The 12,193-nt window shown below is 36.1% G+C and overlaps 1 protein-coding gene across 2 annotated transcripts in view; it reads right to left on the bottom strand.

The window, feature by feature from the left end:
• Window positions 1–12,193, bottom strand: part of LOC129229681 (serine-aspartate repeat-containing protein F-like) — a 135,126-nt gene that overhangs the window by 94,824 nt on the left and 28,109 nt on the right. For both annotated transcript variants that reach the window (XM_054864039.1, XM_054864040.1), the window contains exons 4-7: window positions 11,982–12,047; window positions 11,795–11,860; window positions 10,893–10,958; window positions 10,707–10,772 (exon numbers count right to left, since the gene is read on the bottom strand). In XM_054864039.1, coding sequence (XP_054720014.1) covers window positions 10,707–10,772; window positions 10,893–10,958; window positions 11,795–11,860; window positions 11,982–12,047 — 264 coding nt within the window. The remainder of the gene's footprint in view (window positions 1–10,706; window positions 10,773–10,892; window positions 10,959–11,794; window positions 11,861–11,981; window positions 12,048–12,193) is intronic.

The following is a 12,193-nucleotide window of genomic DNA, read 5'->3' as shown; positions in this document are numbered from 1 at the left end:
TTTAAATGTGAGTTATCTCAGTTTGGATTAAAATACATGTTGGTTAACAAGATAGGATCATAAAATGGATTAAGTATTTATAAAAATAAGCTTTAAGAGAGCTTAAATATTAATTAATATAGTTTTATTTGATCATAAATTATTCCTGAAAATATTTTGATATTAGTTTTTACCTTTCAGAAAGTTTTAATGTACGATTTTTAGAATCTGGAAATCGTGTTACTTTATTCCATCAATATGCAATGTCTTATTTTTTTGCCAATATAACTAAAGATGAAAGTCTTTTTTGTACCATTGTGCTCCGAAGATAATTTTCTAACCTCCTAATGCACAAAAATGATCTTTCACAACTAGCTGAGCCAAATGGAATGGTTGAAAAACAGTTGAAGCTACAAAGTTAGAAAACACATCTCTTAGATTTTTCTCTTGAAAATAACCCAGGTAACTTTGAATATTGTGCTATTCTTCGTTTTTCATCATTCAATAGTGTAGTGGCTATTTGCAAAACAATTCTTCTTGCTCAGTGCTATAAATTTTACTTATAATTGAAACATTTTATTTCTCCTTTTCAATAACCTATCAATATAACATTGAGCTTAAGGCCAACAATACAGATAAATCTTTACCATCAAATCTTATTTAAATTCTATTAGTAACAATCTATTATCTGATGCAAAATACTAATTCAATTTTGTGACTTTATATCATCATGTTGATTTTTGTCACCTTCTAAACTCATTTGGATTTTTTTCCGCCTTTTTAAAACTGGCGCGAATTAAGATTTTTTTAAAGTTTTGCTCTAGGTTGAAATACACATCCAAGCAAAATTTATTAACTGTTTCGACTGTAGATTTAGCTGAAGCATGGACAGTCCGAAAATTAAGGTTAGCGGATTGAAGATGTTTTGATAAAGTACAAAATTTTTTTTAAACTCTCCACAATACAAACAAAGCGAATAAACATTCAAACTAAGTCATACGCATGTAAAAGGACGTCGGCTTTTTCTTGAAAGAGTCGCTTTCAAACAGTCCAAAATTAACAAGGAGGGTTTTTATAAATTTAACTTTTGAAGAATATCTTGTGTCACTCAGAAATGACAAAGTTAAAGAGTAACCAGAAAAAGCATTTGTTGATGAATGACTTTTTTCAAAAATAGTGTGTCTTTTGTAAGAATTTTCTATGAATGTATACAAAGCATTGGTTTGCTGAAATATTTTTCTACCAAAAGGAATCGGTGTTCTCTCACTAACTAAATATACATTTAAAATATGAGCGTAACAACGTACGCAAAATACTAAGGAATTTCTTGTAAAATCGTGCAGCCACACCCCTGGTCCTCTCATAACACTAAACACACAAGTATGAAATATTTAGTCCACACGAAGAGATTACTTTTTTACTTGAAACAAACTGTGATTCTCCATCACTTTTTTCTGCTCTGAAAAGGGATGCAAATGATTTACAATTTTCTAAGTTACATCCAAATAGCAAAATCCGCTTGTGTAGTAGAAATGTCTCAAGATTCATTGACTATTATAGAATCAGTGGGCGTGTTTTGTAAAAAAAAAAAAAATCTTTGGCATATCATTGCTTTAGGGCAACAGTAGGATATCTTAGTGTTATTTCTGGGATTAAATGTCTTAGTGTTGCTCTGAGGTGACGATATGGTCGCTGATTTGCAATTTACGTAAACTACATTTGCCCATTTCTTATCACTCTGTGCAAAAAATTTAGGGGTGCAACTGCCCCCTCTCGCTCCCCCTATTTGCCGCCCCTGCTGTCATCGGTTTGGATACTTGCAGCTCTGGCAGCCAAATTGGCTGCTTCATTGCCGGCAATGCCCACGTGACCAGGAATCCAACAAAAGAGTAAGTGAAAATTATTTTGGATAAGATTTTTGTATAAATGATATGACTGAATGACTATGGGGTGGCTATTATTATTGCAGTGAGTGATGGCTTCCACTGAACTCTTGGAGTGAGTGTATACTACCCATTTTTGTTGATTAGATTGGGCTATTGATTGGAGAGATTTAAATTTGGTTTTTATTTCTGAGGTAAATACTGAGCAAGATGGGTTTAGTTTTTCTGCGGTAACTTGATCATAAATTATTGTAGCAAAGCCGACGTGATCGCTTGTTTTTGACCCGTCGGTGAAAATGGAATTGTATTCAGAATATTTGCTTTTTATGTCATAAAATATTTGTTGATAGACTGTATCTGCAGCAGTTTGTTTGGGGAATTTAGAGAAGTCACTGATTATAGAGGGTATTACTTCGCACCATGGTTTAATTAGTTTTATTGTGTTGGCAGTTTTGAAATCTAATAGCTGCAGTTCTGAGAGTACCCGACGCATTCGGATCCCAAATGTTGGGGTTATCGAAGGTCGATGTAGAAATAAAACACATTAGATGGATTAAAAATATGCAGATGTAGTGGGTGATTAGTGAAAGGTTTTGTTTTGAAGTAAAAATTTAAAGAAAGTTTAGGACGTCCATTGTTTAGAGATTGTTCAGATGCAAGAATATATAGACTGTTGATAGGTGACATTATGTATTGGATCCAGGGCTTTCAGATAGCTTTTCGCTGCAGAACCATAAATTTGACATCCATAATCAAGTTTTGAGCATATAAAAGCCCTGTAAATTCTCAACAGAGACTCTGTATCAGCACCCCAAGAAGTGTTTGCTAAGACTAAGGATATTTAATTTCAATAAACATTTTTTTCTCAGCTTTTGTATGTGCGGTATAACTTTAAGTTTTTTATCAAATGTGAGACCCAGGAATTCTCCTTGATCCTTTACAGCTATTGGTTGATTATTTAGGAGAAGATTTGGATCAGGATGAAGACCTCTTTTTCGGCAAAAATGGATGCAGAATGTCTTTTGAGCAGAGAAAATGAAGCCATTTTCCTCCGCCAATTTTGATACTTTATTGATAGCAATTTGGAGTTGTCTTTCTACGATACTCATGTTCAATGACAAGAAAGATATTTGAAAGTCGTCAACGAACATGGAACCTTTTACAGTGGGGGGCAATTGATCAATCAAGCTATTGATTGCTATTATGAAAAGAGTTACGCTTAGTACACTTCCCTGGGGTACTCCTTCTTCTTGAGTGAAGGTATCCGATAGAGCAGACTTGATACGAACGCGAAATGAACGATCTCTTAGAAAATTAGAGAGAAAGATGGGTAAATTACCTCGCAACCCATACTCGTGCAGGGTTTTGAGGATCCCATATCTCCAGGTACAGTCATATGCTTTTTCAATATCGAAAAATACGCTCACAAAATGTTTTCGCTTGAGAAATGCTTCTCTTATGGATGTTTCGAGAAGCAATAGGTTGTCTATTGTGCATCTGCCATGCCTGAATCCACTTTGATAAGAAGATAGCAGATGGTGCGACTCCAGATTGTACATCAGCCTGGCATTGACCATTTGTTCCATCACTTTACAGAGGCAGCTTGTAAGAGCTATAGGTCTATAGCTCTGAAGTTTTTCAGGTTATTTGTTTGGCTTAAGGATAGGAATTACTATTGCTTGACTCCAGGATTTTGGGAATCTGTGTTCAGAATAAATTCTATTAAAAAGTTGCAAAATATTTTCTAATGAGGGCCTGCTTAAGTTTTTTAACATACTATTGTGGATTTCATCTGGGCCTGGTGATGTGTTTTTTGATTTTTGCAAAGCAATATTTAGTTCTTGAAAGGTGAATTTTGTGTTATATTGATTAAAAATGTCTGAATTAAAATCCAGAACTCTTTGTTCCTTGCGTGATTTGATAGTTAAAAAATTTGTGCAATAGTTATTTGCATTGGAGACATCTGCCAAGTGAGTCCCCAAGCAATCAGCTACTTCTTTGTGGTCAGAAAAAAGTTGGCCATTTTTCTCAAGAATGGGTGCACAAGATGTATTGTAGTTTCCAGCGATCTTTTTTATTTTACCCCAAACTGTCTTAGATGGGGTGGACGTCGTGATTGTGCTGACATACGCCTGCCACGAGTCCCGCTGGCTCTTCCGTCGAATCCTTCGAGCTTCAGCACGAGCTCGTTTAAGTGCCACAAGATTTTGTGTGGTCGGATAACGACGAAATGTGTTCCATGCCTTTTTTTGTTTCTTATGAGCTTCCTGACAATCAAAGTTCCACCAAGGCTTAGGAAATTTGATCCTGCCTCTAAGGGTTCTTGGTATAGCAGTGTTTGCTGCGTTTAAGATAATGTCGGTTACTCGCTTTACCGCTACATCAATATCAATTACGTCTTCCAATGTTATTTCTGCCAACTGGGTAAATGCTGCCCAATCAGCTCAATCAATGCGAAGTCTGGCTTGCTGATGCTGCTGATAGCTGCATCATCCAGTAAAAGTTATCCGGATTGGAAAATGGCCACTGGAGTAGAGACCACTCTGCACCTGGAAATCCCAGCATGGAAGAAAGGAAGGTGAGCATATTGCAAGATCGATGGCATGGTAAGTTTGCGTAGGGAGGTGAAAATAGCTATTTTCACCGTTGTTAAGAACGCATAGATCATTGTCTTCTGTAAACTTTTTTATTATTAAACCTCTAATGTTGGAGTCTGGACTCCCCCAGAGAGGATTATGGCCATTGAAATCCCCCAAGATGACGAATGGGGGAGGAAGTTTCCAGTGTCTGCAATTCTACGCTTCTCAAGTCGTAAGAAGGCGGGATATATACAGAACAAACTGTGAACAGCGAGTGAAGGTGAACGCGCGCAGCTACTGCTTGCAGGGACGTGTTGATATTGAGCTGGCTAGATGCATAATCATTAGAGATTAGCAATGCCACTCCTCCACAACGACGATCACTTGGCAAGCAGTCCTTACGGTATATGTCAAAACCTTTCAATCTCGGTTTATCAACAGGCGACAGGAATGTTTCTTGTAGACAGAATACGACCAAACTCAACGTCCTCGACCTCCTCGTCAGCGGGAAGAGGAGGGGACTTTGTAAGTTTGATCTTCTTGCTAAATAGCAAGAAGTCCTCTTTTTTAAAATTGTAATATTTTGGAGGCCTCTGTTTAGATGACACCACAATTTTTGAGCATGCTAGAATTTTCTTTTTTTCAGAAAATTTCTTGGACAGTTCAATAGCGTTGTTATTTATATTTGCAATGGTGGATTTTTGGGTTTGTGTTTTGTGTACATTGGCTCCATTAGAGGTCTGTTTATTTGTTTGTTTAGTGGAGTTCATCGAATTTTTATTATTCACGGTTTGTGTTTGGGTATCTGTCTGAGTACTTGCTGCTTTTAAGACCTTTTTTACTGCTGTAGAGTAGGAAATTTCCACTGTGGGTGTGCAAGAGTCTAACTTTCTTGCTTCTGGATAAGAAATTTTTTGTGTTGTTTTAATGACCTGGATTTCTTTTTCTGACAGCCATTTTGAGCAAGATCTGGAGTATGAAGGATAATCTTCTTTACACTTAACGCATTTGTATGTCTTAGAATAGTTATTGCTATCGTGACCGGGCTCTGCACACCTGGCACAGGTTTCAGTATCACGGCACGAAAGCTTTGAATATCCAAATCGCTGGCGTTTGAAACAACGGAGCGGATTTGGAATATATGGTCGTACTGGACATGATAGATAACCAGCTTTAACACGTGACGGAAGGACTGGAGAATTAAACGTCAAAATGATGTGCTTTGTATTTGACAATTCCCCGTCGCGTTTGATTGTGATTCTCTTAATTCCACTCACCTGTTGATCTTGCATTTCCTCTAGAATTTCCTTCTCTGATATAAATAGAAAATCTGGCTCCGAAATGATTCCCCGAGAAAAGCTTAATGTTGAGTGTGCTGAGACTGTACAAAGGTATGAGCCTAGTTGTTTTATTGACATTATTTTAGTAATTTGTTTGGTGTCTTAAATTTCGACTAAAAGTTCGCCATTACGTAACTTTTTAACAGCTTGAAATTCACCTAGCTGATGGACCAAGGCTTTATTGATAATGAAAGGGGATATTTTTGTAAAATTCAAATTAGGGTCACTTCGTTTTATAAGAAAGAATTTCGCTGCGCTCGAGTATACAGTCTGACACTCCCCGCATGGGGGAGAGGTGTTCTTTGTGTTTATATCCATAAAACAACCAGAGAACTAGGGGGAAAAGTGGGGTCTAGCCCCTGTGTAGCCTCCCTACACAGAGGTAAGGCTGCGTACGACAGGGTTCGCCTGCTATCCCTGAAGCCTCCCGTTTAAGGCACCGACTACCCCCGGTACCACGCAGCCATCGGCACGGTTGACACACCTTGGCTTAGGGGTTTTCGTCTGAATTTGTGAAGTGTGATGAGGGAAAGAAGGGAATAAAAAATCTCCCTCCCGCCGATATTCTGTTTGAGCAACTGGGGGTTCACTACTCCTCCCAAGAACTCACCCCAAACTCACCACACCGCAAGCCCCCCCACCACGACAAGGTAAACGGACACGGGGGGGGGGGACTTTTGCTAACCAGAGTATCCACCGCAATCACGTCGATTTGTCAACCAGTATTTACTGTGTATTCTTTGAAAATGTACAGTCTGAAGTATTACATTCTAAGTGAAAGTAGTTGTACAATGAAGCAAGCAAAACCAATAACAAGCTTTTTTAAACCCAAAGAAGAAAATGAAAATGACGAACAGGATTACTTTAAAAAGAGAAAAATAACATCGTCTAAAGAAATAAAGTAGCATTAGTTCCATCGGACCCTTATGAAGGTATTTTCATTTTAATTTAAAAGAAAAACTGCAAAGCATTACATAAATAAAATGTTTAACACTAGAACGACTGACATTTTCTGTATACCTAGAAAGATTGAAGGGGCCAGTGTGGCCCCTACCCATTTTTGGGGTGAATTATTTTAAAAATTCTTCCCGAGTGTGTCCACATGCCTAATGCACCTTCTTTCATGACTAAAAAAAAACTTAGTATGCAATTATTTGTAGTGTTTCTCTCTATACTGGCCAAAAGCTTGGATCAGTTTTTCTTTTCAAGAGCAATGGCTACCATTAGGCTGGTAAGCAGTCTGTACTGTTTATAGCATTTGGATATCCAACTGGCTGTATAAAGCGAAAGTTACAGGTTAAGCTAGAGAGAATGGCCTTTTTTTATGCTAGAACAATTAGGAGAAATGAAAAAAAAAAAATTTTAATTGTAAAAAAGCTTAGGGGCCACTGTGGCCCCTCCCGTCTTTCTAGGTATAAGGATCAATATTTACAGTACTATGAGGCGTATGATAAAATGATTAAACAAGCATCCAAATAGTGTCATATAATGAAAAGTCAGAAAGTTACATTACGTTCCGTTAGACATTATCCGAGTTATTAAACAACAAACTATGCGAGGGGCCACACAGGTCCCTCCGTCTTTCTAGTGTTCAAAACAAAATTAACCTAAGACTATTTCTGTAAGCTTGATTTGCATCAAAAAGTAGAAAAATCGAAATATTCCTGTAGATTTTTGTTGTTTCAAATTAAACTGGGGATCGGGGGGGGGGGGGGGGGGGGGGGAGTGATCTCGTATGTTGTATTTCAAAGTTTCAAAAGGAGTCATAACTAAAGGCTTCTGGTTGATATTTCTAGAATGTAATGGGAAAAAATAAATTATCAATGTTATCAATTTTAAAAAGTATCAAAATTTGACACACAACTCAAGTGTTTTCAAAATTTGAAAAGTTCAGTCTTTTTTATCTTTTGAAGAATTGTTACTTTCTCAGGCTGTGAAAGAATACGAATATATATCATTTAGTTTTCATGTAACAAACATATTTGATTACTTTTGTCTTATTTTTAATGTGAAATATCTTTTAGGAATGCATGACACAGTTCCGTCTTGCAGTAGGCAACCGAATACGAGTGACATAGGTTGTTATTTGACGCAGAAATACTCTATGGATGAAATGTATCAGTTCTTAAAAATGCGTTATATACTCAAGGAAGGCTACCAATTTTCAGTCAGCGGTAAAAGAAACTTAATATTCCAAAGGACTTGATTTTTTGAATTTCCACGGCTTGTATACTCCGAGATGCTTGATTTTGCCAGCAATGTTTCTTTTTCAGTGCTTCTCAAGAGGAGAGCAAAAGAAATAATGCTCTACCAAAATCCCTAGTAACATCTCTGTTACTAGATGGAAGGATGCGAAAGAGCAGTTTCAATACCATCAAAATTTACAGAAGAATGCTTGTATTTCTGCACAAAACTTCGTTAGCATTCAGGAGAAAAAAAAATTGTAAGTGTTGACATTCAGCTTGACACAGCAAAACAAGCAGCAATTCAACATAACAGAAAAATTTTGAAATCAATTATTGAAACAATAGTTTTTATTGGTAGACAAGTAATTGCTTGCCGTGAGCATTGTGATTCCAAGGGCGCACATATAGGGGGCAAGTGGGGGCTCGAGCCCCCCCTTTGAAATTAGAACTTCCTTGCTTTTGGTACTTTTTTCTTTGCAAAAATGTAAAAACATTGATTCTCCAGCCATTAATGAATAAGTTATTAAAAATGAAATATTTTAATGACTCTAATCTGTCCTGAAATCGGTTTCCATGGAGAAAATACACTCCTAACCCATGGGGGAAAATCTGAGTCCCCCTTACAATTTTGCATATGGGCGCCCTTGTGTGGTTCAGGCTCAATATCAACAGAACCCTCTACGAAGAATGACGGAAATTGTAGGTCACTCTTGCGGTTTCGTATGGCAGCGGAAAACGAAATCTTAGTAGAGCACTTAAACCGCATGGAATTTTCAAGAAGCCATTACACCAGCCCAGAGAATACCAGCCAAAATGAATTCATTGAAATTTGGTGACATAATTTTTAAACCAATTGTGTTGAAAATTAATAAAGCAGAATGCTTTAGCATTTTAGCAGACAAAACAATTGATATTAGTGGTACCCAGCAATTTTCGATATGTGCATGGTGCACAGAAAATAGCGATGTAGGAATTCTTCTTAGAGAAGATTTTCTAATGTTTGTACCTGTTGGGGATACTAGCCGAAAAGGATTGTCAGAGAAATTAATAGAAACATGCGAAAATTTAAAGTTAGGTTTGAGATTTTTAAGAGGTCAAGGCTATGACAGAGCAGCTTAGCTTCCATGAGTGGAAAATTTCAAGGCTCTGCTTCTAGAGCTGCGTAAATTTATCCTCAGGTTTTGTATGTCCACTGTGAAAGTCATTCACTAAATCTATCTATTAGTGACGCATGTTCAATTATAATAATTAAAAACACTCTTGGTTCTATTAAAGAGCTCATTAAGCTTTTCAGATGATCAAACAAATGAGAAACTGCTTTTCGAAACGCACTTCAAGAAATAGGATTGGAAACAAAAAGAAAGTGTTTGACAAAATTATGTGACATTCGCTGGACGGAGCGTTTAAATGCCATTATCTCCTTCAAAGAGTTTTTCAATGCGATTTTTTAACATTCAAGAATGCTCAGATAAAGAAAATTTTAGGAAAGCATTTTAATTTCAGCAAGTTCTGAGAAGTGGAGGATTCATTGTAAGTCTCATAGTAATCCATGAGATATTTTCTTTCACACACTCCTTGTCGACCTATCTACAAGGTGTCAACATAGATTCATCATCTGCAATGAAGATGGCAGATGATTTGTGCACTTTATTAAAAGAGCTAAGATCTAATGCCCAATTGAAATTTTCTAATTTGTTTTCTGAGGCGACACATCTTGTTGATGAAGTGGGAATCCAAATTAATGTACCACGAACAACAAAAATTCAGCAGCACAGAAGTAATTACGAAACAGTTTTACTTGAAGAGGTTAAATCAGGGGTATCCATATTTATTCCATTTCGGGATCATTTTATGAGTCAACTCGAAACAAGATTTTGGAAGCAAAAAAAAAAATTCTTCCTAAGCTTCAAAACTTAGTATCTTCTACACTTAGAAATTTGCTTGAAAGTGAGATGAAAGTCACCACAGATGTTGCATATGTGGTCAGATGATCTGAAGTTTAGTAATGCCAATATTGTGACCAAAGAACTTCCTCTCTTGAAACAAAGATGTTTAGAATTCACAACTAAGCATCCTAGAATTTTTATTGAGGCATTAAACGCATGTGATGAGTTTCTGTTCCCAAACTTTCATCGAATGTTAAAAATTGGAGCAAAAATTCCAGTCACTGTTGCAACAGCAGAACAAAGCTTCTCTACACTAAAAAGGATCAAAACGTACCTCAGAAATTCAACTGGAGAAAAACGTTTAATTGGCCTTGCTCTCCTTAATATTCATAGAAACATAACAGTGAAACTGATGAAGTTATAGATATTTTTGCATGAAAAGAAAAAATGAAGGCTTTTTAACTTAAATTTATGATTGTGGCAGAAATCTGATTTTTTTCCCTTATCCACTGAATTTGTTTCCGCAACATACATTTTAAGCATTGAGGTCTAAGAGTACTGAAATCGGACAGTACTAAAGGGACAGTAATAAATTAAGGAACTAACGTATCTATGTGATGAAAATGCACAGATAAAGGATGTCAGGACAATGTGAAGATAATGATTTATCTTTACTTGATTCTGTCATTTTTATACTGATAGAATCCTTTTTTGAACATTTAGTCTTGAAAATTTCTAAATTGAATGGAGTAAGAATTAAGTATACAAACAATAAATAATGCCCACATTACTTGTCTGAATGATCAAAATGTTTACATAAAGGATGCCTTCAATATGTCAACAAGTTATTTACCTGAAGTTCCTTCAGTCATTTCTACTGAAATTGGCTCATCTTTTGAACATTTGGTCTCAAGAATGTCTAAATTGAAAGTAAGAAAGAAATAAGTATAAAAATACTTAATAATGATCGTATAACACATTTAATAATGAAAATGTGTACTTAAGGGATGCCATGAATAAGCGAAACTAAGTTACCTACCTTTATTTTCTTTAGTCACTTCTAAAGTTAAGGGCTCATCTTTTGAATCGTTAGTCTCAAGAATGTCTAAATTAAAGGGGAAAAAGAATAAAATATACCAACAATGAATAATGATCACATGACTATAATGAGCACATGACATCAGGGGTTCTCAAACTGTGTGCCATGGCACTCTGGGATGCAGCAGGAAAAGGCGAGGGGTGCAGCGAAGTGTCCATGTTATTAAATAGACCCCGAAGGCCATCCCTCCATTTTTTGATGTGGCAAAGTAAAAATTTGCTAAATCGTTACTTCATAGTCATCAAAAAGCCAAACTGATAGTATTGTGTTATCAACAAGCAGTTTTAAACAACTAGACAAAAGTTTAGTATAAGTTACTAAAGAAGAATGACGTAAATACCTGATCTTGTTTTGCTGTAAGTTCTGCGGCTACTTGGTTCACTGTAGGTTTTTAACATAAAAAGTTGTTTATTGTTCTTGTAGCGTAATTTATGTAGTTGAAGAATTTACACAGATAAATGTCAGTTTTCCGTCATTTTTCCCTGTGATTTGAAAACTAGAATAGTAGATTGTTGGCCATTAAGGCCATGGTTAGCCTTGATAGCACTCCAGTGTCCTTAAGTATGACACCAGAGTATTGCGTAGAGAATATGATCATGTGCTACATAAGTAAAAATAAAAAAAAATCAAACAGAAATATTACAAATGATCAGTTGTCCCGAATATGATGATTGATGCTTGTCCTTCCCATGTCAAAACATAAGAGATGGACTTGGGGCGGCGCGAGAAAATTCCGATTCTTCAAAGAAAGCCGTGAGTCGAAAAAGTTTGAGATACCCTGATCTACGTGATTAAAATGTGTACATAAATCATGTCTTGCATATGTGAACTAAATTACTTACTTTTACTCCCTTCAGTTGTTTCTGTAGTGATTGGCTCACCTTTTGAATCATCAGCCTTTACAATGTCTAAATTGAAGAAGGGAATGAGATAAGTATACAAGGAATAAATGATGATAACGTGACACTGTCTACATCATGAAACCGTGTACATAAAGGATGCTTTGAACATGTGAACTAAGTTACTTACCTTTACTCCCTTCAGTTATTTCTGTAACAATAGGCTCATCTTTTGAATCATCAGTTTTCAGATTGTCTAATTTGAAGAGGGGAAAGAGATAAGTATTCAAAGAATAAATGATAACATGACATATCTGAATGATCAAAAGATTTTTGTATACGCATTGAATTAAGATTAGGTCCCTAATTTAAAATTACTTCCTAAATTAAAAAAAAAAAAAA

This window comes from Uloborus diversus, chromosome 9 (genome assembly GCF_026930045.1).
Source record: "Uloborus diversus isolate 005 chromosome 9, Udiv.v.3.1, whole genome shotgun sequence".
Lineage (NCBI taxonomy): Eukaryota > Metazoa > Arthropoda > Arachnida > Araneae > Uloboridae > Uloborus > Uloborus diversus.
The sequence above is the reverse complement of the archived record's forward strand: the minus strand, read 5'-3'. Positions and strand labels throughout refer to the sequence as shown.